Raw genomic sequence first — 27,748 nt, 5'->3', positions numbered from 1 at the left:
GAGTCTGAAAGCCAAGCAGTGCCTCAGCAGGTCACCTGGGCCTGGCAGGAAGGCCCTTCTGAGACCTGGGACCCTCAACCAAAGCCCAACCTGGCTGTCGGCCACTGATACCAAGCCTGACACAATAAGTGTAGGTTGAACTCGCTTCTTTTCAAGCTTAATTTTAACTAGGTTATTTAGAAAATAAAAAATATTATAAGCCTTAAAAAAGCAATCATTTTTCATAAACACTGCATAATAAAAGGCAGGCACAAAGTAAGAGGAGATAAGATCAACAGTATGAAAGAGAAAGGGAACCATTTAGCATAGAATGGAGGAAAATAGGATCGTGGCCAATACACAGAATGGTAAAGACCATTTGTTTAGTGTGTTGCATGGTGCTCTGTATGAGAGAGCATAACATGCAGGGAACCTAAAATAAGCAAGAGGGAATTATTTGCTGCACACAACCCAACTGTTAAGCTTACTTACTGCCAAAGTGCTGGTGACAGTCAACAACATAAACAGGATCAAAAGGACTAGAAGGCTTTAAAGCATATTAAGTTCTATTAATGGCGATAGTATTATGGTCAGAGTACACCTGCTGCATTGCAAACCAAATTTCACCTATCATGAAATCATGCCTTGAAAAACACTGAAGACAGTGCCTGAAATCAGGCTAGTGAACAGAATCTAGCAATTCAAATTTTGCTTGAGCAAAATTAAGGTTAATAGAAATAAGAATGTATATTCTCTTACCACTAAATGCTTCAAAATATTAAAAATACATCTGCATCATACAATTATCTGAAACTAGATCCTCCTGGATACAGTGACATGCTTGATGGGTCCTTCATCTAAATAAGAAAGAATATTACAGTGGTACCTCTGGTTGCGAATGGGATCCATTCTGGAGGCCCATTTGCAACATGAAAGGAATGCAACCTGCAGCGGTGCGTCTGCGCACGCGTGGGTTGCGACTCGCTGCTTCTGCGCATGTGCGTGACATCATTTTGCACGTCTGCGCATGCGCGAGCGGCTAAACCCGGAAGTAACCCTTTCCGGTACTTCCGGGTCGTCGCGGGACGCAACCTGAAAAAACATAACATGAAGCAAACGTAACACGAGTTATGACTGTACTCTAAAGTTCCTAACCATGACCATTTTCACAGATGCTGCATGAGATAATGATCTGGAATTTGAAAATTCCATATGAAAGATAGTAGGTCATTTAATAAGACTGAGGGCCAAACCAGGCAAGTCACCATTCACAGAATAAGCAGCTGCATTAATGGCTTCTTAAAGTAATTAGCAGTGCAGGGACCCTGATCTGGATCAAGAAACTAGTGTGGGACAGGGTAGGGAGACTTTAGCCCCCACTTGTGATCTCAGTCTTGATCAGTCCCTGCCCTCCACAACTGCTATTTTACTTTTTAAAAGCTGGAAATTCTGTCTTGCCTGGTTTGGCCCTGATTTCTATATAATTGGTTTGTAGCTAAAATTCTGGAAGTACCTTATGCACACTCTTATTTCAGATATGCAATTAGTTGTGTACATGTCATTCAATAGTTCAAAGTCACTGATCATTTCATTCCTTAACAGCTTTATAAAATTTTTATGTTTAAGTCAGAACCCCTATATGAAGCTCAGTTTTTGTGACTGTTTTAAAGCACAAGTAACTCCATTTTAAATACAAGGTCCCAGGTTCAATCTCTGGCATATGTACCTAAAATGCCTCAGACAGCAGCTCTAGGAAAGATATTGGAGAGCCACTGTTGTAAAGGGCTAGATGGACCAATGGTCTGAGTCAATAAAATGTGTAATGTTTAGGCTTAAACTGCTAGTTGCCACAGGTGATGGATCTGCTAAATAGATCTGCTAAGCAGTTAAAAACCAAGAAGAAGGGGGTGTAAATAAACAGATGGAGACAGACCCAAGGATGTGTGATGAGTATGTTTTATTTCCAGCCACTCAATTCTTAATATTGCACTGGCTATTTAAAAATACAGTAAAAGAACTGCTTATGAACTAAATCAAGTTTTTGTGTGTCTTGGGATTTTTCTTTTCTGAACCATCTGAAGTTAAACTGTCAAGATTGGATGACCAGGTAATCAATGTTCATGTTACTGGGGGGTGGCAGCAAGTGGAAACACTCACCAAGTGTTTTAGAAGGCTGTTGGTGTTGTGTCATGACTCAACTAAAGTTTGGAGGGTTCATGACTTTAAAAAGGCCCCCTCCTTACTTCCCCATTCTCAATAACTTAAGCACTGAAGGTATCAGACTATACTGTCCATTCATATAACAACTAAACCAACTACAAAGCTACAAATTTGTTGCAATGGCAACTATATCAGATTGTCACAGTTGTGTGCACTCAAAGCCATCTTACATGATCCTAAGATAGTCACAGAACTTGCTCGGAATGGGTTCACACTGCTATCCCTTAAGAATCCCTTAAGAATCAGGTCCACAGCTTGGGAGCGCTTCTAGGTCAGGTAACACTCCTGGATCTCCAAGAATTAACATTGGCTAGGAACACTTTATACCAGCTTTGGCTAGTATGCCAATTGCACCCTCCATTTCCTAGACAAAAAAAGATGTGTCACTAATGCTTTTAAAACGTCCATATTAGAATACTGTGATGTGTTTGTCTCTGAAGAGCATTTGGAAACCTAAATGATTCAAATGCATCTGTCAAAACTATAAACTGAAGTCTGTGGCAAGGAGCACAGCATTCCACTATACTGCCTCATCTTCACTGACTCTTATTTGGTTTCCATTCAGAGAGCTAGCTTTGACTCTAAAAATTATTGTACCTTAAGGGTTCATCTCCTCCCATAGAAACTCCCATTCACTTAGTTCAGCATCATATCCTGTTATGTGTTCCCTTGTTATCCAAGGTGTGGTGAGTGGTTATATAAGCAAAAGTACTTCTCACTCAGGGAAATCCTTTCTAAAAGAAGGCCACTTGGTTTCTTAACTGCTTGGCTTTAGGGGACTACAGGTATTTCAGAGAGGTTTTTTTAAAAATGATAAAGTATTGCCTTGCAGCCTTTCTCAACCTGTGGGTCCCCAGATGTTGTTGAACTACAACTGCCATCACCCCTAGCAAGCAAGGCCAGAGCTCAGGGATGCTGGGAGTTGCAGTCCAACAACATCTGGGGACCCACAGGTTGAGAACTGCTGCGAGACTTGCTAGCTATTGATCCTGCTCCTTTAAATGTTTGTCTTATGTTTACTTTTTTATTCATTTTCTATCACTGTTAAGCCATCAGTGGTCTAGACTGTATAGCAAGATGGGATAATTGTTAAAATGTAAAATAACTCAAGATACTGCCCTCAAGACTGCTATGGCACGAAAAGCCACCATCAGGTGAATGCATAGAACTGGGTGTTGGAGTAGTGTGTTCCTGGGGGGAACCAGCTTTTTTGGAGCAACACTACGTTAATAAAAATATGGGAGATGTTTCAAAAGGGTTGCAAATGACACACAGCAAAACACAACTTACCTGACCTACTTCCCTTTCAGGAGCTGTATTAGTATACAAAGCTATCGGTCATGGATTCTGCACTCAAATAACTAAGAAGTTGCTTTTGTAGTTATGAGGATCCCTTTTTATTTTGATTGAACTGGAGAACACTTTCAAAAATCTAATATGCACATCATATAAAAAAAATCACCACATTATATTGGATTTTTTTTGCACATTGAAACTGGCAAATAAAAAGAGCACCACTAGAGTAACCTAAAGACATAATTCAATATTCATACATGGAACACTAACTACATTTAAATTACAAGTGACTCTTAAGTTATTCGGCAGTTATGCCAAAATCACATATAGTCAAAACACACTGGGTTCAATGGCTGGTGTGATTGCCAAAGTCTTTTTTCCCAGATGCCAGCCCACTTTCTGTCCCCTTTTATTGATTTACTTTTATTTTGATGAGTACATAAAGCTGATTGCGCACAAGTTAAATGTATGTAAGCTGCAAGTTACCTATAGTTTTTAAAGCAAACTGAAAGCTATTAAGTTTAGAATAATATTGAACTGAACTTAAAAATTTATTATTCACATAGAAACAAATACCATGTAGCACACAGGATTGAAGTGTAATTTATACATTAATCACAACAGAAGATTGTTTCAAAGCATTTTGCTGATCATTGTGAGTTTCAAGGAGATGCTGAACCCCTGAAAGACCTCAACTTAGATTGGTAGGGATCACTAAAACTGCCTCCTTTCCACTTCTGCTGACTGATGCCTTCCATTAATTTCCACCAATGGACAGGCACCATTGGATGACACTGTTGACCTTTAAAGGGTAAGCCGTCTGAGCAGCAACAGGTTTGCCCTCAAGAACTGTAAATACTTTAGTATTTGAATATGTCAGTGTCAGTTTTTATCAAGATTTACATCATTAGAGTAATTTGCACAAACGTGTAATATAGAATAGCAAGTTATTTTATGTATGGTGGCACAAAGGCATAATTGCCTTTCACAGAATCACGTAACTGTTGAGCTGAAAGGAACCCTAAGGGTCAACTAGTCCAGCCCCCTGCAATGCAGGAATCTCAACTAAATCATACATGACAGATAGCCACCCAGAGAATCACAGATGGGCAGAGGGAAAACCAAGTTCGTTCCAAAGTCAGTATGCTCCTGTGAATGTCATTTACAGAAATGCTCTACACATTGCATATACTCATGTGTAAATAATCAGAAAGCAAGTTGGGTTTATAAATAATCAAATTAAGGTTTAAATAGTTCTGACAACTTGCCAGGGAAAGATTCTTTGACACAAAAGAAACAGTCATGTCTTTCAAATACTAATTTTAAAGTCTTACCTACATACTTGGAATAGGGAGGTTTAATAGGCAAGCCTCAAAATTTTCTAATTTTGAAGTAGCTTAAGGATGAACATTTTCGGGTTGCACTCCGCAGCGACCCGGAAGTAATGCAGCGTGTTACTTCCAGGTTTTACATCATATTATGTGCATCAAAATGAATCACGCGCAGAAGTGGCGAATCGCGACCCGAGCTGCGTTCACTTCAGGATGCAAACGGAGCTCCGGAATGGATACCGTTTGCATCCAGAGGTACCACTGCAATGTATTTTTAAAATAAAGAAAGTGGATGAACATGCCCTACATCCAGACTTTAGTTATGAAGTTCATAAATACCTACCTACTTCAAAACCGCCAAAATGGCTTCAGGTCCAATTTGGGAAGCATGGTATCAGCATGTGGAACCTTAAAATACCCCTTTACACAAGCAACTACATGCATCCTTATGCATAGTGAGTGACCACCACACATGCATCCTTATGCATAGTGAAAACCTCCCCAGATTCCAACATGCTACAGTCATGTGCAAATTGCATTTCCCCTGGAAATACTAAGGTATCACTTGTTACTATAGAAAGCTCATTAAAGTGTATCACCCATAACCAGCATAACAGAAATGAAGCTGGAGCTGCAGGATAAATCTGTTGTTAAAGATTCCACAATTCATAAACATTTAGAATATAAAATGCCCAGAAGTAATAAGAAATGCAAACTACAGATTCTTATGGCTACAAAAATGCTAGGCTAGGTAATGCAACTTAGATTACAATTAACAAGTTATCTCTTGTTAAGTGTGGGAAGCTAACTCCAATTCAATTTCTTTTCCCCACAGCTCTACTAAGAAAAAGGTAAAAGATGTATTTCAAAAGAAAAAATCACCAAACCCTCTATGATGATTGGTATGTATCCTTCACAAAAGCAGTCAGCAAGGAAGTACAAAATGGTGACAAGCTATTAAGTAATGAAAATCAAATGCAGGTTGGCAAAAAAAACAGAAACCGGGTGGGTCTGCAATAAGTAGAACAATTTATTTAACTGAGAGAGCTCTGTTTCAAAAGATTACACAAGAGGATTTCTACAGCTGGATGCATGCTGGCTGTCACTTATTGTATTTAATATAATAGGATGTTTTGTAAGGTATAAGATGAGAACTGCTAAAAAAAAACCACTAGTAATAAAACCACAGTTACTAAGACGGCCAGGTATAAACTCAAGAATGTGCTAATCATGGAATGAGTGACAAGAGGCATTGTTTAGGGGAAAGCCACAGACATAACTCTACAAAGGTAAGCAGGAAGAGACAGATTATGTTCTAAGATTATTTAAGGATCAGTTACCCCTTGCCACATTTTAGACTTCACCTAGTCTGATTATTAGAATAATAAACTTGCATGTGGGAAAGCAATTCTAAAGTGGTGGGAGGGGAAGACAAAAAGCCTCTAGGACTAGGTGATAACTATTTCTTAAGTGATTAAACTGAGGTAGAAGTGCTGGGACCAACCACACTGAAAAATAAATGGAGTATGAGGGACAAAGAAGCGATTAGTAATGAAACATGAGGTGGCAGACAAAAAGATAGGGAAGGAAGAAGGGATTAAGGAGGCAAAAAGAAGAGGAAGATAATTAGAAAAGAGATGGGAAGTACAGTAATACAAAACACATGGTGTATGCACAGAGATGCAGCAGGAGTTACCAGGGGGTAGGTGTGAAGATGGGACTTTCTTACAAGTAAAAACTAGAGCTCAATGGCAGAGCCTGTGCCTTTCCTGCAGTTGCACTCAGGTCCATGGCATCTCCAGTTTTAAAAAGCATCAGCTGGTGGGAAACACATTTCTCTGCCAGAGAGCCTGGAGAGATGTCGCCAGTCAGAGCTAACAATACATATGAAATAGTCTAATACGGCATAAAGCAGCTTCCTATATTTCCTAGGACCTAGACAGAAAGAGCAGTCTTGTGACACCCTAGCGATGGTGGGGCACTACAGTTCCCACCATCCCAAACCATTGGAAAGGTTCACAACATTTGGAGGGCCACACACGTGCCCTTACTCTACCCTACAAGCTAACAGAGTCGCTGTGGCTTGAGCTTCCAGGGACTACAGCATTTCTCATTGTCTTTATACCGTATATATAAAAAGGGCTCTAGTCCAAAAAAATCCGCATATGAACCTGTTAGCCCTTAGGGCGTCGTAAGGCTCTTTAAACACACGCCAGCACAAGGCGGACACGCTTGCCGTGAACAGACTTCTAGGGAACTGCCCAAGTGGGATCTCCTCCTCACAAAAGCTAAGAAGGCGCCGGAGAGGGGGAAGAGTTTCACGCAGCCCCCCATCCACCCGGAGAGCTCTCTCAGCAAAGGCAGACAGCGTGGCAGACGGGAAAGCCCTCAGGGGCGGCTCCGAGGAGGAGGAAAAAGACCGCGGAGGGGGGTGGGGGAGAGAAAAGAAAGGGAAGAAAGGCATTTGAGGGAAACGGAAAGCAGGGGCAGGGGCGGGGAAAGGGAAGAATAAGAGACACCCTCCCCCTCCGTGGGCTGAGGCGACCATCATGGCAAACTGCCCACCCGCCCGGAGTCCACCCCTAAGCTCAGTGGGCTGCACCGTTTGACGCTCCGTTGCAGCGGCATTCCCGGGTTTCCCTTTCGCGTTACGGTCACTGCACCACTGAATTTGGGCTCTGTCTCTCTCTGTGCGTATATGCGAGCCGCTCGCCCGTCCACTCACCCGTCTTTACGCTTGGCCTTGTAGACGTGCCCGTAGGTGCCCCTGCCCACCTTGCAGCCTTCGTACTCGAAGAGGTCCTCCACGCGCTCGCGCTCCCCGGTCAGCTTCACCTTGAAGTCATAGTCCATCTTCATTCAGCGCCCGCACCCGCCGCCGCCTCCTCAGACGACACCCGGCCGTGAGGAGCCCCCGCCCGCCGCCGCCGCCACAGGCACCAGGGAGGAGGAGGAGAGGGAGAGGGTGAGGGAGAAGGAGGAGGAGGAGGCCCGGCCGCCGCGACGCGGACCATCCAGGTGAAGGAGGCGAGGGAAGGGGAGGGCGGCTGCCGCGTGCGCGGGGACCAGGCGCGAGCCGGAGCCGGTGCCTTGTGTGGGGAGGCGGCGGTTGCTGCTGTGGCGGCCGCTTCCCTCAGCCGCCTGAAGAACCCAGCAGGCGAGTCGCTCGCGCGCGCACCACACACACACACAGAATAACACACAGCCGGTATCTCGCACCTCGGAATACGGCAGCCGCGCCTGACCACGCTGCTGCAAAACAAGAGCGTCGCAAAACCTACGCGCGCGCTCTCTCTCTCCCCCCCCCCCCCCACGTTCTCCGCCCCTTTCCTTTGGTATCTCTCTCGGTACTAGAAAGCGCACCACGTGGAATCCAACCGGCTCTCAGACCACGCCCCCTCTTCGCACGTCTCCTCACCTCAGTTCCCTTCCCCCGGCATGCACCGCGCCTCGGCGGCCACCGGCCGAAAGGCTGGGGCAGGTGTAGAGAATAGATAGACCAAAGTGGGACGGCCCCATTGGCGGCCTGCGCGATAAATGGGCATGTCGGGAGTTGTAGTCAGAGGGTCCCCGGATGTGGGCTTGGCGCGTGATGGGAATTAGAATCTTCGGGTCGTGCTTGGAACCCGGGTTTTGAGGGCGGAGGCTGCAGCGTTGCATGCTGGGGGTTGTAGTCAGAGGGGTCACCGGATGTGGGCTTGGCGCGTGATAGGAATTTAAGTCCTCGGGGTTCGCGATTGATGCGCCATCTCCAAGGAAACGCGTTTTGGGAAGGAAGGAAGGAAAGGTTGGGAGTTGGCTCTGGACGGGCGGCAAAAAGGAGATGCCTTGAAGGAGAACTACTAAATGCAGCACATATGAGACTACACCAGCAGGTGCAGCAACATTTTCCAAGGTTGACCTGACAGCCTTTATTTCATAGCGTTATTATGTCACGGGGTTGCTTCGTGTTGTTGAAATGCATATTGTTTTTAAACCGGAAGACGTAATGTGTGGAGTGGGGGAAGGCAGCAAAGCCCTGACCCTCCCAGGGCTGCTCTGGGGCGGCGCAGAGCCGGTTGGGGCGAACCCGTGACCCAACTCTCTTCATCCCTGAGGCTGATGGGAGTTGGGTCCCCCGTAACAGCTGGAAGACCCACCCTTGGCGTGGACGGAGGCAGAGCTTTATTATCCCTCCTAAACGTGGACAGGATAGTAATGGTGGACTCCTAGCTCCACCCAGAGACAGTTTAAGGCCACTGCCGACCTACTTTGCATGAGAAAGCAAGCGTTATAGCAAGACTGCATGAATGCAGTCTTCCCCTAAAAGTGGGGTGGAAAGTGAGATCTTTTGCATGAAAATCTATGCTGCTCCACTGAGCGTCAGACCCGCTTCTCAGTCTGCAGCTGAATGTAGCTAAGTAGCAGGCCTTGAACCTTGTAGTGAATATTGTCCCCCACCCATCAAAATGGCACTTCTGCCATGCAGAACAGTTCACACCATAAAATGAATTTACAGTACACAATAATTCAATATAGATCTTTTCATAATTGAGTCTTGCATTTAGAAAAGTGTTACAGGGCTTTTCAGTAAGCATATCATTTCAACAGCCTACAATTGAGTCATTGTCCTTTATTATTTTAGTAGATTAGAACAGTGCTCAGATTAAATTTGTATCAATTTAACATATCACTGCAGCAAATTCACCATTATTTGAAATCTGCTGCCCTCTTTAGCCTATTTATATGAATTTTCCAAGCAAAGGGTGGTTTTGTGAAGTGGAGAGGGAGAGCAACCAGTTTTATTTTTCTGCAGACTAAGTTTCTAGTAATTAATCCAATGTGAACCTGAGAGAATAAAACAACTGTATGCCCAAAATGGTTTAAACTATGCATTTCAACTATGCATTCTCTTCTAATGCCCTAGAAAATGGTTTCAACTATGCATTCTCTTCTAATGGTCTAATACTGTTTCACATGATCTATTACTGTATGAGTTTGGGGGAGAGGGAATTGTTTTGATTGTTTTGAAGAGAAGGTACAGTAATGGCTTTGTGAAAGCTGGTTGCAGAGCAAATTGAGTTTGATGAAAGAATAGTACCGTATTTTTTGCTCTATAAGACTCACTTTTCCCTCCTAAAAAGTACAGTGGTGCCCCGCAAGACGAATGCCTCGCAAGATGGAAAACCTGCTAGACGAAAGGGTTTTCCGTTTTGGAGGTGCTTCGCAAAACGAATTTGCTATGGGCTTGCTTCGCAAGACGAAAATGTCTTGCGATTCCTGGGGTTTCCCCCCCCTCCTCCCCTTTTTCCCAAGCCCCTAAGCTGCTTAACAGCTGTTCGCTAAGCTGCTTAACAGCTGTTCGCTAAGCCGCTTAACAGCTGTTCGCTAAGCCGCTTAACAGCTGATCTAAGCCGCTTAACAGCTGATCTAAGCCGCTAATAGCCTTTTAGCAGCTAATCCGCTAATCCCTTAAGCCTTTAATAGCCGCTAATAGCCGCTAAACCGCTAATAGCGCTAATCAGCTAATGGGCTTGCTTCGCAAGACGAAATAAACCGCAAGACGAAGAGACTCGCGGAACAGATTCTTTTCGTCTTGCGAGGCACCACTGTAAGGGGAAATGTGTGTGTGTGTTATGGAGTGAATGCAGGCTGCACAGCTATCCCAGAAGCCAGAACAGCAAGAGGGATTGCTGCTTTCACTGCGCAGCGATCCCTCTTGCTGTTCTGGCTTCTAAGATTCAGAAATTTTTTCCTCCTCCAAAAACTAGGTGCGTCTTGTGGTCTGGTGCGTCTTATAGAGCGAAAAATACGGTAATAGATTGTGAAGTGGAGGGGACAGTTGCTTAGACTAAAGCAGCATAATTGATTATATTTGAGAATATACGATTGTGGAATTAAAATCTTGATGCCCAAGTAAGATATTTTTTGGTTTTTGGAAACAAACTGTGAGGCAGAAGACTATGCATAATTCTATAAAATGACTATTACTGGAATTCACTGCCCAAGACCAGGAAGATGTGAACCAGGAAGAGTTTCACAATCTATTTCTTTGCATGTTTATTGAAAAGTTAGTCCCACTGAGTTCAATGGGTCCTATACATTACATAGGTCTGCATAGTGTTCCTGTTCAGAGGTTGACATCAGTTGGAAGTGAGAACTAGGAGCTTCCTTAGGCCTAAACCCATGGGGCATCATCCAACTAACTCATTCCATCAACACAAGTATTTCTGTTTGTGCCGCAGAACTCTTCCCCCTCCCCCTCACATGTCTAGCACCATTCCCAAATTTGCTCCAGAGTGTTATGGAAACCCCCACAACATATTTGTGGGGCACATAGGGAGAAGAGGAAAAGTTCTGTTGCACAAGCAAATTTTCTTACACTGATGAAACAAGTTAGTTGGATACCACCCACAGTTATTGACATCAGATTGAAGGACAGGTGAATAATGTGTTTCAGTGAATTTGTATGTTCGGCCACTATAAAGAGTGAATTTCCCTCCGCTGTCCCCACAGTCTCCCATAGAACACCTATATATGTGCACATATGAATTCCTATTGTCTAGCAGGCAGCTTTCTAATTCTATACTGTTCATAGGCAGATTGCTGGGGCATTTTATATCTGTCATCAGGAATGATGAAAAATTATCAGTGTGCACATGTGACTGACTGTATGTGACCTGGAAGGCATAATGCACACACACACAAAAATCCTGCAGATGCATTTTGTGGTAGCAAAGTGTGTGAATCCTTTACATCAGTTTTGCTGCAAATTCTCTTTAACTTTGGTTAGATATAAGCCCACTGTATAATGGGTGCAGTGAGGCAGGCCAACTCATTTCAGAAATCCATTAAAAGGCAGAAAACCATCAAATATTTATCAGCACATCTCATCTTTTTCATCTCAAAAGTTTCCAGGCCTACCTATTAGGGATGGTAGCCAATGCATATTTTTTTCCTAAGGAGCTTGTCTTGGGAGTGTAGAAAGATGCTTTATACTCAGTCAGACCCACTGGCCAATCTAGTTCAGTACTGTGTATTCTGACTGGCAGCTTTCTATGTGTAGACCCAATGCTGTCCGCTCTACTTCCCGAGAGAGAGAAAAAGGCAACAGCTCCTCTCTGGAGCTGGCTCAACTTGCATATAACCACTCCAGTCACACGTGCAGCCACTCTTGTGGATTACTCTGTGCTGAGAAACCTGGCGCCTTCCAGATGCGTTTGGACTAAATCCTGCAGTATCCCTGACTGGGGATGTTGGGAGTTGGAAGTCCAGCAACATCTGGTTGGCAACACACTGACTACCTCTGCTTTACACTCCACGCTCTCTATTTGGGTGAAGCGCTGGGTACGATCGTGCCCAGTAGCAGCCTGTGCTTCAGTTGCCCTTGCTGCTGCGCCTCGCCCAGAGAGAGGGCTCAGCAGCTCGTTGGCCCCAGAGTCCCCAATGGTCGGTCCCAACACGCCCTCCTGTGTCGCTCGGGCCCCCAGAACTCGCTCACCCGGCCCGCTTTCCCCTTTGGTCGCTCTTCCTGACATGCTCGGACGGCACTGCCGGCCACGCAGGTTTCCTGCGCCCCGGAGAAGCCGCCCGGGGATCGGGCAGCCGCTCTTTCGCTGCCTGCGCCAGCTCGTTTCCCACGGGATGCACTCTAGCGCTGCATGGAGTGGGCGGGGGAGAGGCGTGATCCCGCGCCTGCGCGTTTCTTGGCGGAACTGAGAGCCGAGGCACCAGCAGCCGGCGGCCCGCTGTTGCCGGTGCACCTCGGTGCCTTGCAGTTGGCCGGGTTGTCGGTTTCTTGCTGGTAGCCGCTGCCGAGGAAAGGCGGGGCGGGCGGGGGCGCGTTTTTATTACGGGAAGCAATCTGTCGGAGGATACTTTCCTCATAGCTGCCGGGGGCGAAGAGGGGTTTGTGTGGGCGCCGCTGCCTAGGCTTACCCTGGTCTCCCAGCAACCGGCCGTTATACCCTAGCCCGGGCCCCGGCCTAACGGGCTCCGGTGGGTGCTGCTCGGGAACCGGGGCGGACCCCGGAGCGTCTTTCCAGCAAGTGGCTGGCTGGGAGTCGCCCCCCCCCCCCCCGCCGCCCAGGGCTCAGCGCCTCCGGCCAAAGCTCCAGGGAAGCTTGGCAAAGACTTGTTGAGGGGGAGGGAGAGGAGTTGGCTTTAATTCAAAAGCGTTGTGGCACCTTAGCAGCTCAAATTTATGCTGCCGTAAATGTCTGAAAGGTGCCCCGAGATCCACCACGCCGGGAGCGTGTTTCGTGCAATAGACTAAATGCCATTACCCTGTGGAATTTGGCTTGCCATGGTGGGTTGAAGGACGGTGGTTACATACGGACCAGCCTCGCTGGGCATAACCCATAAGGGATGTTATGCAGAAAAGGGGTAGCAAAGTTGGAGTAAATGAGGAATTGTTTAAAAAGGATACCCATGTGCATGGATATAGGTGTTTAAAAGGTCCTTTAAAAGCTGTGCTGTACTTTACGGATGATGAACCTCCAGCTTATCCCCCCCCATGGGTTCCTTGCCTTTAGCTATTGCGAGACTTGCAGAAATTTAAGAGTTACAAATGCTTTAATTGCATTTTCTTGCTGGACAATGTTCCATTGATGAATGTTTCTCTGTCCAGTTAAAGTCAGTGGACTTCAGAGACAGTGGACCTATAGACACTATGAGAGGGAAGCAGCTGTGAAGGGGTTGGAAAGTTGATGGGTTATTTATTAAAATCCAAGCCAATGATTTTTGCTTGTTACCATAGATTGTTCTACACATTTCTTTTACCTTCTCATACAGGATATGCGTAACATTTACCCTGCCTGTTCAAAGAGCACTGGAAAAAAATGAAGACTGGAATTATCTGATAAGATTCTCAACATCACACCTTGCTAGAGATCTGTATCACTTCCACCTTCTAGCAGGGTTGAGGGAAAAGGAAATATTCAACGTGAGAACTTTGCTTTCACTCTTACTGTTGATTCTTCATTCAAATCCATAGTACTATTTTTTTGCTGTTAGATGCCTGAGTGTTAACCATCATAAGTAAGTAAAAGGTAAGCTGCCTTAATGCTGAGACAGATCATTGGCCCATCTACTTCAGTGTTGTCTACACTGACTGATCGCAGGTCTCCAGGATTTCAGACAGGGGTCACTTCCAGTCCTACCTAGGAGATGCTGCAGATTGAATCTGGGACCTTCTGCATTCAAAACATATGCTCTATGAAAAAGGACATTGCTTTGCTCCTATCATTGTAATCAGCTCTACTCTACTCCTAGTGTGGTGTCAGTGTGGTGTAGTGGTTAAGAGCGGTAGTCTCGTAATCTGGGGAACCGGGTTCGCGTCTCTGCTCCTCCACATGCAGCTGCTGGGTGACCTTGGGCTAGTCACACGTCTCTGAAGTCTCTCAGCCCCACTCACCTCACAGAGTGTTTGTTGTGGGGGAGGAAGGGAAAGGAGAATGTTAGCCGCTTTGAGACTCCTTAAAGAGAGTGAAAGGCGGGATATCAAATCCAAACTCCTCTTCTTCTTCTTCTAACACGCTAATGAACTGCTGTCTCTGGGCAGTTATTTAGGTAGTTGAGAGTAAGTAATGGCCACTGCTTAGTATAGGATTTTCACAGTTCTTAAAAGTATGATACCAATCTGCACGAAAGGGCACTTGGAAGAGGTCAGTCAGTCACTGGGGAACCGTATGTTGGCCGGCCTCCATTTGAAGCATGCTTAAATTTACTCTATTGCATGTTATATTTAGCGACAGAGACTCAGATGAACTTAATGGTCTTTCCTGCCATTTCCTGCATAATTTGTACCATAAATACTTGTTGCATAGTGGCTGTAACCTCTTGGATACTTGAAGTAGTAACCTGACAAGATAAATGCATTGGAGTAAGATTTAAACCCAAACTTACAGGCTGATCCTATGCTTTTCTACTTGGAAGTAAGTTACATTGTGTTCAGTAGAACTGACTCCACACTTAATGTGCATTGAAATGCAACCTCAGCCATCCTAGCAGCCAGGAATTGACTACAGTAAATAATGGTATATGATATTGAATACACATATAAGAGCTGAATCAAACACACCAACAATTTTGGAACACACAGCCCAAATAACTTTCTTTATTTTTCTTTCCATTTTACAACAGTCTGGTGTTCCCAGAATGGACTGCTCTAGTTCTTACTCAGGGGAAGATGGTGGGCAGACCACATCTCAAAGCCACAGTGGTGAAGATGAGCGACAGTGGCAACAGGAACGCCTTAATAGAGAGGAAGCCTATTACCAATTTATTAATGAGCTCAGTGATGAAGACTACAGGTTAATGAGAGATCACAACCTTCTGGGGACTCCAGGTGAGACTTCTAGTACTTAAAATCTAATAGAATTCTTACATTTAATACAGCTTTACTGTTAACATAGTACAAATTGAATACAGCTTTTTTTAATCCTCCATTTTGAAACTGTATAATAAACTTGGTATGAAGCAATGGGTAGATAAACATAATTATGGATAGAATTTGTTCCTCATGTGCTTTGGAAACATAGAAATTCTTTTTTAAAATGTGCATTGCAAGTTAGGTCCTTGTTCTTTCATCTTTTAGCTCTCAATGAAGAGGAAACACAAAATATTAGATTTCAGTTTCTTAAACTTGATTCTAGAATCATTACATTTTGGTCAGTACTAGGCCCAGCAATCCAAACCCCTGATCTGCACTGTTAAATAGGTTTAGAGGAAGAGGTGTCCCACTACTGGGCTTTATTGGTGCATGGGGTCACCACTGCAGCCAAACCCCCCAGCCCAATTGCTGAAAGTGTGGTGGAGTGCATTCTGCTGCCTGTGAAAACCATTGTAAAGGCCCATTACATTAGATACATTATAGTGGCAGAGAAGGGCCAGCAATGGATCTGCTGAATCCAAAGCCAGGCCACTTCCTAAAGAAGGGCCTAATCAGGGTCTCTTTACTGTGCCAGTCTGAAACTATAGCAGCAAAAATGTTTAGAAAACCACCACTGCCACCTTCTGCTCTGGCCAGCACAAGTGGCAGGGCTTTTAATGTTACTCCCAGCCAGTATTTTAGATTGCTATATCAAAACTGCATTGTCAAAATGCAGAACCTTGTGTCTTTGTTGTTTAGTCGTGTCCGACTCTTTGTGACCCCATGGACCAGAGCACGCCAGGCACTCCTGTCTTCCACTGCCTCCCGCAGTTTGGTCAGACTCATGTTTGTAGCTTCGAGAACATTGTCCAACCATCTCGTCCTTGTGTCTAGTGCATGCTTACAATTCTGCTTCCGTAGTCTGGTCATGCCAGGTTAACTCCTATGTTGCTTTTATTAGTTAAAAATAGGAATAGCTGCTCTGTTTGCTTCTATGTCTTCAACCAGTATCTGAACCAATAAATAAACTGGTCATATTGCTATCTGTTTCAGGAGAAATAACAGCAAATGAGCTGCAGCAACGTTTGCTAGGTGCAAAGGAGCATTTGGCATCACATTCTGACAGAGAAAATAGAGACTGGGAAGGAGGTACTGTCGGAGGTAAGCTGTCATTTTAATATAGTAATCTCTTGATTAACCTCTGGCAGGTGCAGGCTCTTTAGGTACCTTAGCAAAATTAGTATTTGTTAAAATCAGCAGCCAACAAACCCTATTGCAATGACCTTGTCCAAGGAAAGGAAGGTAAACAGTTGGAGAAAGGATAGTATTTTCATTGTGCAGAGCTGCTGCATGGGAGTTAAGGAAAACTAGAGCAGGATTTCTAGGCAAGAGAGTCTGTGCTCTGTGGCTGCATATAGTGCACTTCACAGAGAGGTGAGGGCAGTGTTTAATAGAAGGACAAGGAAAGAGACCTGCAGGAAATCAGTCTTATGGCAAGTAAAGCTATCTGCTTTTTGTATGAAGATGTTGTTTAATCCTGTGAAAGAAGGAAGCTCCACTAGATTGCTGAGAAGTGAAAGGCACAAAGGTGCTATACTTCTGCTGAGTAGTGCAAATATTTTTGGCTACTTATTCAAGATGTAATCTGTGGCCTTTTGCTGTCATTATATGAAAACACTTTCCACCTGCAGTATTAGATGAAACTAGAATGCGCAGAGTTAGTATACCTTGTTTTAGGCACAACCAGTTTCAGCCTTTACACCCAACTTGGTTGTAAAATAATTCTGATAATAAAACCAAAATTGGTTGGTCTTAAGAGTGCCCCTGAAGAAGAATTCAAATTGAAACAGGCTGGACTCACAACATTCTTCTTTGCACTTGAAAACCTTTCCTGTCTTTGGTGCTTTCTCACCTTGCTTTCTTATTTTTGGCTGTTCTGGTAGGCAGGAAAGAGCACTCTGGACCCTAGCAATGAGGAGGACAGAGATAGATGGGTGAGGAGAGAATAGAGAAGCAATTTCCTTTCTTCCTCTGCTGTGGGCTGCTAACTCCAGACACTCCTCTCCTCTCCTATGACCTTCCACACAGTTTTCCTATCAATTTTAATGGCTTCCCCATTTGTAACTTGTACATTTATTTGTACCAGATACCACCAGGGCAAATTGGACTTCCCTATTTTTGTCAAGGCATGGCTTGCTCTTTCAAAGCTTTTCATTTTTGCTTCCAAGACAGAGACCCAGTTGTACATGTGATTCCCACCCCCCTCAATTTCACCTACTATATCCAGTTATGCTCCTCGGGGTTTTGAACCTAGAAACTAGTAGGTGAAATCCCACTAACATAAAACTTTAAAAGAGTTCTGCTTATTTGGAATTTCTAAAAGTGCTCATTTGCACGTTACTGAGATCACGTGTCCACAATATGACTGAAATGTGCACAGTTGTGTATACAGGTGCCCGCACACACAAACAGCTAGGTATAAATTATGTGGCTTGTTTGCTGTGTCTAAATTGTAGCATCAACGCTATGAAAGATAATTATGTATGCCTCAAATTTCTAGGCTAGCGGAAGCAGAAAATAATTGAGTGGGGACTATAGATTCGGGATGGGAGACAGATATTTTTTTACGTGAAGGGTAGATATAGAGGTTGTACACAGCTCTTAGATACACGAGAAGTTGTGGGGAGACTAGTGCATCAGATTAGGCTTTTGATTGACATCTTTAGGAAGCAAAGAATATAACTCTTCAAACATAGTTGACCTCTGTACTGGGAGGTTGGCTTTTAGATTTCATTGCATTTGTAAGGGAAGCAGAATGAGAGCTCTGTATGTGATAGATGATCATATGACTGACTGACCAGGCTAGCATGTATTCGAGGTGTCACGTGACAATTGCAGTTAGCTGCTTTGTCTAAGTGAAGCGAGTCATGAAAAATGTCTTCTTTCTTTTTTTAAAAAAAACTACTTACAGATGCAGAAACTGTTGGGGGAAATTCAACAAACAGCTCGCTGCTAGAGTGGCTGAGCACATTCCACCGTACAGGAAATTCCAGCCATAGTGGACAGAGTGGGAACCAGACTTGGAGGGCTGTAAGCCGAGCAAACCCGAGTAGCGGGGAATTTCGGTTTAGTCTTGAAATAAATATAAATCATGAACATAACAGTGTTGACGCTCCTGGGGAAGAATTGAACGGCTACCTTCTTGGTGATCCCAATGGAAGGCAGGTAGAGAACAGGTCTCTGATAGAAGAGAGTCCCATAGCCAGCCGAACAAGGAGCAGGACATTGAGAGAGACTGTTGGTCGTGCAGTTGCCTCGTCAAGGGCTGGCAACGTTAGTGGCTCAGTGACACAAAATGCTGAAGTAGCAACTCAGTTATTCCCTGGCAGACTCAGAAACAGAAGCTCAGCAGGCCTTGCAGCACACAACAACGTCTTAGATGACAATGAACACAACATTATTAGGCAAAGGAGAATTCACAGAGTCTCGTCAGTGACTGTTCACAGAAGGAGAGCTAGAACTCGGAGGAATGCAAGGCAAAGGCCAGAAGTTTTAAGACTAAGATCAACATTCAGTAGTCAGTTTCAGTCCCATTTGGAAAGAAGGCAACGTATGAATGCACAGCAAATCCATAGAAGGTCTGGCCAGGCGCAAACAGCCCAGCCGCCTCCTGAGCAAGGTGAGGACCAAGTGCCAACACTGGGCATAACATTGGAAGAGGAGGAATCCACCAGACCCACAACTGCACCTAGAAGACATCCTATTATTACATTAGACCTTCAGGTGAGAAGAATTCGTACTGGAGAAAATAGAGATCAAGACAGCATTGCTACTAGAACTCGTTCGAGAGCAGGCACGGCAGACAATGCAGTCAGTTTCGAAAGCGATAGGGAGGGTTTCCGTCAGACCGTTTCACGATCTGAACATGCGGGCATACGGACGTATGTTAGCACCATACGGATACCCCTGCGTAGGATATCTGAAATTGGGCTCGGGGAATCTTCATCGGCGGCTCTTAGATCAATTCTACGGCAAATTATGACTGGATTTGGAGAGCTAAGCTCCTTAATGGGCACCGAGTCAGATTCCGAAGCTCAGAGGAGTGGTCAGCACTCGGCAGACACGCAGTCAGAACTGTTTAACGTGCAGACTCTAAGCAGCATTGGTGAGCTCAGTGAAGCTTCTCTTCGAAGCAGGCCTGCTGAACAAGGTAGCAGAGAATGGCATGGAGAAACCAATGCGACCCAACACTACAATCAAAGTAATGAAGCTCAAGGTAACAGACAGTTTCAAGATGCAAACAGTTTTGTTGAAAGTGGAACGCTTCCCATCCTTCGTCTTGTACCTTACCTTTTATTAGATGAAAGTACTAGTGACCATTTGAGGGGGTTAACCAAAGAACAAATTGACAATCTTTCTACTCGCAATTATGGGCTTCCTGGTGCAGAAGAGGGTGAAGTAAGCAAGACTTGTAGTGTTTGCATTAATGAATATGTTTCAGGAAATAAGCTAAGGCAGTTGCCCTGTATGCATGAGTTCCATTTTCACTGTATTGATCGCTGGCTTTCTGAGAATTCCACTTGCCCAATTTGTCGACAACCTGTAGTAGCTTAACATTGCAGGCAGTGGATAATTCCTCAAATTTTTGAATTTGTGTACTCCATTGGGAGCCTGGTGGTATTTTACTAACTTTGAATATGAGGAGGGAGTGTGTAAAAGAAGTTTAAAATTGGAGGCGACCTCGCTACATGTGGCAGTGAACTTCTTTTCTTAAAAGGCAAGTGTAAGGGTGAAGATCAATCGAATAGGCCTCATGCAATTATATTTTTCTAAAATATTCCCTTATATAAAGCACTTCTGTAATATAGAAACGTAATTGTTTGTGTTAACAGTATGATCTTTATTGAGATTTCAGTTTTTGTGAAGTTGTTTAAATAATCTTTTGTTAACCATTTGCTCTATGAGCGATCGTTTTTTATGTTGCAAAAGTAACTGGAAACCTGGGCATCTGGCAGGAGGTACTTTAAATAGAGTAAGTGTTTTGATTTAAATATGCAGTGGATATTTTTATAGAATACCCTGCCCATTTGGTTTTATTAATTTTATAGGCAGTTTTTGCATGTTTTATACATGGCTTACTGTTGCCCATTAACCTTTACAGTGGATGTGGTTCTTGGGGGTCGACAGAAATTTGCTTCAAAGGACTGACTTATACAGAATGTTTATTTAGCCATGAGATTACATTAGAGAACTATTAATTTATGTTCACCAGTTCTACGTTGACCTCAGAACATTGCTTAACAAATACAGAAACCGTATGTTTAGGTTACTCAACAGACATTTAAGCACATTCCAATTAGTTTTTTTCGAAAACTTTTTTTTAATTTGATGGTGGAAGAGTGCCATGGATAAGTAACTTGCAAGCAGCAAGCACGATTTATGTTTCGTTTTTGTACATTTTATCATTTTGTTGTAAGACAGTCTCTTCTGCACATGTAATTTTGAACCGTGGAGAGTTTTCTGAGAATCAGATGCCATCACTTGTTAAGGGAAAGATGTATGCTTACTACAAAAATGCAAGAGAAGCTGTATACTTGGACCTTAAAGCTTATACCAATACCTGACAAAATAATAAAAGTGCAAGAACAAAACAGATGTGTGACTCATTTGCGTATCTCTTAAAAGCTGAATGAGACGGAAAATGTCCTCTTTTAAAAATGGAGTCTGCAATGCCTCTTTTCTTTAGCTGTAACCCTCAAACCATTCCAATTCATTGGACCTAGGTTGTAGTAGGCAGTATAAGGAACAGTGCTTCCATTTCTTACAAATTTACATGAATTCTTAGTCACACATGCAAATATACACACTTGTAGAGAGACACGGTTTTATCCAGCTAAATAACGGCGTGCTTGCAGAAGTCATTCAACACACAACATAACTTCTCCCTCCCTCATTGCAAAGCTGTAAGACACATCCCATGATGTTGGATAGGTCTCTTGGATCTTGTAAAGAAGTCTTTCAGAGGAGTGGGGGAAGAAATATGAGTTGCATCAACTTGTGCATTGTTCCCTAAAGCATTGCACTCATGGAACAACTTGAACTTACCCTCCTCTTTTCTGGTGCACATAAGGCAGCTAAGAGGTGACATGATGGAAGTGTATAAAATGATGCATGGTGTGCACAAAGGGGGAAAATCATCTCTGCATAACACTAGAATTGACTGACATCCAATGAAGCTGAAGATTCAGGAGAGAAAAGAAAGTACGTCTTTACAGAGAGCATAGTTAAACTGGGGAATTCTCTCTTAAGAGGCAGTGGTGGCCAGCAACTTGGAGAATAGACAAATCCATAGAGTAAAAGGCTGTCAGCAGCTACTAACCCTAATGAATATGTTCTGCCACCACAGTCAGAGGTGATAGGCTTCTATATACCAGTTGCTGGAAACCACAGGGGAGAGTGCTGCTGTGCTTGTGGGTTTCCCATGAACATCTGGTTGGCCACTGTGTGAACAGGATGCCATATGGGCCATTGGCCTGATCCAGCAGGACTATTCTTCTGTTATTTATGACTCTGGGATCTATGTCCTTATTTATGAGGATCTGTGTACTGTTAGGTCTGCTGCATCATGAACACAAAGACACTTTGGATTTGGATTTGGATTTGATATCCCGCCTTTCACTCCCTTTAAGGAGTCTCAAAGCGGCTAACATTCTCCTTTCCCTTCCTCCCCCACAACAAACACTCTGTGAGGTGAGTGGGGCTGAGAGACTGTGACTAGCCCAAGGTCACCCAGCAGCTGCATGTGGAGGAGCGGAGACGCGAACCCGGTTACCCAGATTACGTGACTACCGCTCTTAACCACTACACCACACTGGCTCTCATTAGAAAGTCCCTCCTTGCACCTATTTTTGACTCTAATCCATCTCTGAGCTAGATTACTGATAGCTCATCTCTTCGACCTTTACTCTGGATGCTCAGGAAGTGACTCTGCCCCATTGATTGTGTGTCAAGAGTCTTGTTATCCTTACATGCCTCCAACATGGAGTGGGTGGGAGATGGTATTTTTTAATGACCCTAAAATTTCAAATGGTCATGGTGCAACTTTGGGCAGATTTAAGACTACCAATGCTGTTCTAATCCACAACTGGATTTGAGCCAATATAGGTTATGGTCCTAAACATGGATCTTTGAAAATTGAATTGCAGTGGAGTACCATTTAATTCAGAGCCACTTTCTTTCAAATAAATACATGTAGAATCACCATCCTAAACACATGAACCAACATACTTGAAAAGAAGAGGAAGAGGAGGAGTTTGGACTTGATATCCCGCTTTGTCACTACCTGAAGGAGTCTCAAAGCGGCTCACAATCTCCTTTCCCTTCCTGCCCAACAACAAACACTCTGTGAGGTGAGTGAGGCTGAGAGACTTCAGAGAAGTGTGATTAGCCCAAGGTCACCCAGCAGCTGCATGTGGAGGAGTGGGGAAGCGAATGCGGTTCACCAGATTACGGGTCCACTGCTCTTAACCACCACAGCACACTGGATCCCGTGCATCAGAAGTGGCATCATTGTCATACTGGAGAGACATTACGATGGGTGCCTGTGGATTGAAATGCCTTGCTTTGTTTGCTTATTCAGGGAGTATGCCCTAGGAATGGGTTGTTATTTGCCTTAAATTTAAACAGTTTGGGTTTTATGAATTTTGCATTGGGTGAACTGCAGTTATATAACCCACTCTATTTGGGCGTAAACAAGATGTGTAGGGCCACTTCTCCTTGCCATGCATAATTTTGCAAACTTATTTATTTATTAATATTTATTAACATTTGTATACCACTTGACAGGAGCTGAAAAGAATACAGTGAAGGTGTCCGCCTGATATCAATAGGCAGGGAATGCCCAAGTGCCACTGCCTTAAATGATAAAGTTCTTACAAATGTGGTACGGGTATTATGTGGCGCCTGTGAAAGTGCCAATAAACTTTGATCATGTCGCCTCTCATTAACCTTTTGCCTAAAATAAAAAGTTCCGAATGCTGCAACCTTTCTTCACAGGGAAGTTGAGCTATCTGCTCAATTATTTTCGTTGCCCTTTTATGAACCATACATGCCTGGCATGCTTGAAAGTCACAGGATGTTGACTATTGAGGGCAGTGGAAAACTAGGAGTGAAGTAGAATGGAGTGGCAGCTTTCTAAACCGTAGCATTTTGCAGCAGGCTGCAGTTGTCATGCCTAAATCAGAGAGATAAACCTGTCCTGCAATGTTATTCCACGTTGCATTCAGAAATGTTGTCCTTAAGCATAGAAGCACTGCTGTGGAATATGCTGCTTGAACCATTACAAGGGTGGAGGAAATGTGAATAAGCCTAGATGATAATCCAAGTGCTGATCAAGAAATAATTCACAACATCTGATTGCTTTGAACACTGCAGAGCTAGCCATGGTGCTGAAATGCCTGTTTTCTTTGCTCCCTTGAACTGTGTATAAGTTGAAGCAGTCCAACAAACCCATTTGATAACTCACAAAGACAATTACAAGGTCACTCCACTGCTCTACTCATTATAGTCAAAGTCAAGTTAAAATCTTTACCAAAGACATTCTCATAGTTTTATACTTTTCCACATATAGCAGCTAAGTAGTGTGTCATATGCACAAGTGATTTTGAAATGTACCATTGTAGACAGAGATAGAGTTACAATTTTGAGCTTCAAAACTCATAGAATAGCCCTATGTAAGAGTCCAAGCACTGGTTCAAACTACTATTACTACTTGGCATCTGTTTGTCTTGAGAGACAATGAAGCCAAACCACTGCGTTAACAGCACCAAAGTAACCTACTCAGGGCACAAGCTGCCCAGACAAGACTCCCTCTTGGCCCAAAGGAAGCCAGAACAAGAGCAATATATTCAACCTCAGCCTGGCTGCAGGATTTGTCAGAAGGAGGCTTACAAGGCACCATCCAACCATTTTAGTGACTCCACTCCAGATTTGTGTAGGGTTTACTCCTTGTCTTTTCTTCTCCCAAAGATATCCCTCAAGGCAGCCAAAGTTTAGGATCCAAAGTTTTCCTTACCTGTAGAGTTTCCCCCTACAGCACATGCAGAAACCACCTTCTTGACCATTGGATCCACCGTTGGTCTCATCCACTCAATTTGCTGCAGCCTGTTTTCACATGGAGGGGAAGTCCCTAACTCATCAAGGGCTACCCTAATCTGGTTTGGCTGGCCAGTCGCAGCCATTTCCTGGGATGTGGTAGCTGTTGCATGCTGACAGCTTCTAGGAGCCACAGGTGAGAGCCCTCTAAGGTAACTCTGCTGACTGAAATGTGCATGAATTTACTGCTTTATGGGGTTTTTACATTATTATTTTCAATGTTTTATTCTGACGGTCTGTTAGGTTATGTGCATGGAACCCTGGTCTCCTTTGGGAGAAAAGTAAAAAACAGTAACAAATAAATGTTGCCTCCAGACTGCATAACAGATCATATACCTGAACAAACTAGAAGTCTGGGTCAAATAATGCAAGAGCCTTGTTTAAAAAATGGAAGAGGAAGACCGACCAATCAGTGCTTTGTTTCAAAGCCATATTGTAAATAAATCTCTCCAATGTCCCCAAAGTTGTTCTTATGGAATCTCTGGATATCTTACTGCCACTTGACATAAGTAATCACACTGTTTATAGAATACCAATACAGCTACACTTTTTTAAAGAATCAATACTATCTTTATAGATACATCGATGTGGGAATTGAAGAGCAGCTGGCTGGTGAGATTCCTAGTCTAGACAAGACTGTTTACTGGTGGTCTTCTTATTTAATGTTTACGTTAACAATCAGTTCTTTGAGTCCCAGCAAGCAGTATAGTCCCTGCTGTCAATTTCATTTTACGAACAGTCCATTAGTTATTTATTGTAACTATTTATTTATTTTGTTGGCATCTGTGTGTCTCAAGAGACAATGGAAGAGTGTGCCATTGGAGAGTTACAGTGCCTGCTGTGGCTGTAGAGACCAATTGCTACCACTGTAATTAACCTCTTTGGTGAAACAATAAATCTAATTTGTATCATTGCACGAGTATTTTCTTAGTTTTCCACAAACATGGAGAGATAGCCCACCGGTCTGCAGAGGAAAACCCCCACTTATGATGCACCCACCAGCATCCCCTCTCCCCTCCCCCGTCACAAATGATATATCAGTCACTCCGACCACCTTGCTCCAGCAAAGGAGCAATTGGGAGCTCAGTTTAAGCTCCTGGTTGTTCCCTTCTTTCCATGTGGACACGTGCCCTACATCTGATGTCTCGTATGGCATCAGGTGTGAGGCAGGTGGGCATGGTTTGCAAGGAGGAATCGCCTTTGCAGCAGTTCTCTTGCAGATGCTGTTGACTGAACCTGGGCCCATCTGCCTGCCAAGCAGGCACTCTACCCCTGAGCTAGAGCTCTTCCCTGCAGCTAGAAATAAAACAAAAATGCCATAAATCACCACCAGCAGCTACCCGTCAAGAGGAACACAGCAACTGTGCTGGCACTGTGAGTGGATGGGCTCCTGCTGACTGAAACCAGAGACAATTCATTCTTTTTGAGCATCCTGAAGCCAGAACTTTTGTGTTCTCCTTTTGTATTATGTTGTGAACCGCCCTGTGATCTTCAGAAGAAGAGCAGTGTACAGATTTAATAAATAAAATTTTAAATGCCTCAGAAAGCATTTAGTTTAGGCTCTTTGCCAGCCATAGGATTATTATTATTTATTGAATTTATATACTGCCCTATACAGGGAGGTCTCAGGGAAGTTCACACAACAAAATCAAAATATAAAAACAGAGAATACCATATTTTTCGCTCGATAACACGCACCAGACCATAACACGCATGTAGTTTTTAGAGGAGGAAAACAAGAAAAAAAATATTCTAAACGAAATAGTGGATATATGATTTTTGTGGTTCATGCTGTGGCCACAGGCATGTGATCTGACAGTGAGTTTGGAGTAGCCCAATGCAAAAATCCTGTGGATCCATGCTTTGTAACCACGGAGGATGGAAGGAAGGGGAACCATGGATCCTCTGCTCACGACTGCAGCAGATCCACACACCCCCCCCCCCCCGCCGGCATTCGCTCCATATCACGCACAGACATTTCCCCTTACTTTCTAGGAGGAAAAAAGTGAGTGTTATGGTGCAAAAAATCAATCAATATAATCAATATAAAAACAACCATCGAATAACACCCCTCCACAAAAAAACCCCCACATTTTGAAAAGGCAAAGGAGGAGCCAACTCCTAGGGGCCGAGGACCCTTCAGCCCCCCCAAAAAAATATTTGAGGGAGCCCCCACCCAAGTTGATGGGTAGTATTGCCATTCAAATGTGTGGGCGTTGCGTCTTCTGATCTATTATCTAGCAACATTTTATTCAAGTTGGCACCCCTGCTGGAGACAATTCGCCCTTTGAGCATCTAAGGGCCAGAACTTTTGTGTTCTCCTTTTGAATTATTTCTGTGGCAAACCCCTCTGCGATCTTCGGATGAAGGGCGGAGTAGGACTTTAATAAATAAGATGAATATATATATATACAGTGGTATCTCGGGTTAAGTACTTAATTCGCTCTGGAGGTCTGTTCTTAACCTGAAGCACCACTTTAGCTAATGGGGCCTCCTCCTCCTGCTGCGCCGTCGCTGCACAATTTCTGTTCTCATCCTGAAGCAAAGTTCTTAACCCGAGGTACTATTTCTGGGTTAGCGGAGTTTGTAACCTGAAGCATATGTAACCCGAGGTACCACTGTATATATATTCACAAAACATGGTTTGGCCAGCGACTGCTCTTCGCCAGCTCTCTGTCCCTCTTGCCGGACACGACCTGCCCCCGCCGCCACTACCCGCAGCACGGCACGACTCCCGCACCCAAAGGCCACGCTTCCCACGTGCAGCTGGCGCGTTTCCCGCCAAACTCCCGGCCTCGCGCGGGAGGCTGCTTATGAGGCACGTGCTCCCTGGTGGCCGGAGCGGAGACCTTGCTCTGCAGCTGACGGGAGGTTGCGGCGAGTCGGCGCGTGGCGCGAGGACCACCCGCCCCCCAGTCTTCCTCTTCCATTCGGCCAGGCCCCCCCCTCTCTCTCCTCGCAGAGGTGGCTGGCGCTGCCCTATAACTCCCGCTGGCCCCCCTCCCTCCTCGCCCTTCGCAGAGCCGCAGCGGAGAGCCGAGGCCAAAAGCGGCGCGCGGGCTGAGCAGCTCCCTCAAGAAGCGAGGCCAAAGCGCCCGCCAGCCGCAGGGGAGGCGTCGCCGCCGCGTGCGCGCGGGAGAGGGCTGCGCGCGCGAGGCAGCGAGCGGCCAGGAGTGGATGGCGGGGTCGTCACGGCCGCCGCCGCCGCCTCTCCTCCTCCTGCCACTGCTGCCGCAGCCCTAGGCGGCCGCCGGGCTCGTCTCCCGCCTCTGCCTGGGCGCTGCTGAGCCGCGGCGCGCCAGGCTGCTGCTGCAGCATGCCGAACCCCAGCGGCCTCGACAAGGCGCTGAAGATGTCCTTGCAGAGGAAAACCAAGATCCACTCGGCCGCTGGTAAGAGGGGGTGTGTGGGGGGGAGG

General features: G+C 44.6%; 3 protein-coding genes and 1 long non-coding RNA gene across 18 annotated transcripts in view; 3 read left to right on the top strand and 1 right to left on the bottom strand.

Annotated features, from left to right (window-relative positions):
• Positions 1–8,486, bottom strand: part of CDK8 (cyclin dependent kinase 8) — a gene marked incomplete at its 5' end in the record, with an annotated part of 40,409 nt that extends 31,923 nt beyond the window's left edge. For 2 of the 5 annotated variants that reach the window (XM_083437158.1, XM_083437159.1), the window contains one exon: positions 8,245–8,486. In XM_083437158.1, the coding sequence (XP_083293284.1) occupies positions 8,245–8,486 (242 nt within the window). Of the gene's footprint in view, positions 1–7,551; positions 7,686–8,045; positions 8,133–8,244 lie in introns of those variants that run through there. The other 3 variants (XM_083437160.1, XM_083437161.1, XM_083437162.1) reach the window with 2 other exon arrangements.
• On the top strand, positions 1,620–6,024 carry LOC310676031. The gene is made up of 2 exons (XR_014510371.1): positions 1,620–2,086; positions 5,662–6,024. It is a non-coding gene; the product is annotated as an uncharacterized lncRNA (long non-coding RNA).
• Positions 8,487–8,555: 69 nt separating the features above from the next.
• RNF6 (ring finger protein 6) lies at positions 8,556–20,828 on the top strand (the record flags this gene model as incomplete). 4 transcript variants are annotated; one of them, XM_083437120.1, is made up of 5 exons in its annotated part: positions 8,556–8,701; positions 13,599–13,749; positions 14,949–15,153; positions 16,231–16,338; positions 18,149–20,828. In XM_083437120.1, the coding sequence occupies 3 exons, from the start codon at positions 14,964–14,966 to the stop codon at positions 19,789–19,791; spliced, it is 1,941 nt and encodes a 646-aa protein (XP_083293246.1). In that variant the 3' UTR covers positions 19,792–20,828. The 4 variants fall into 4 exon arrangements, with proteins under 4 accessions (XP_083293246.1, XP_083293244.1, XP_083293245.1 ...); XM_083437118.1 differs by having other exon boundaries at positions 8,567–8,721; XM_083437119.1 differs by lacking the exon at positions 8,556–8,701 and adding an exon at positions 12,452–12,609.
• A 6,317-nt stretch (positions 20,829–27,145) lies between these two features.
• Positions 27,146–27,748, top strand: part of ATP8A2 (ATPase phospholipid transporting 8A2) — a 327,202-nt gene continuing 326,599 nt past the window's right edge. For 4 of the 8 annotated variants that reach the window (XR_014510327.1, XM_083437042.1, XM_083437038.1 and 1 more), the window contains exon 1: positions 27,158–27,722. Coding sequence is in view for 4 of the 8 variants with exons in the window: in XM_083437042.1 (XP_083293168.1) it covers positions 27,647–27,722 (76 nt within the window). In the remaining 4 variants the exon portion in view is untranslated. Of the gene's footprint in view, positions 27,723–27,748 lie in introns of all 8 variants that reach the window. The other 4 variants (XM_083437041.1, XM_083437040.1, XM_083437037.1 and 1 more) reach the window with 3 other exon arrangements.

This window comes from Podarcis tiliguerta (assembly GCF_965153285.1).
Source record: "Podarcis tiliguerta genome assembly, chromosome: 4".
Taxonomy (NCBI): Eukaryota; Metazoa; Chordata; class Lepidosauria; order Squamata; family Lacertidae; genus Podarcis; species Podarcis tiliguerta.
This window is presented reverse-complemented; position numbering and strand designations above follow the sequence as displayed.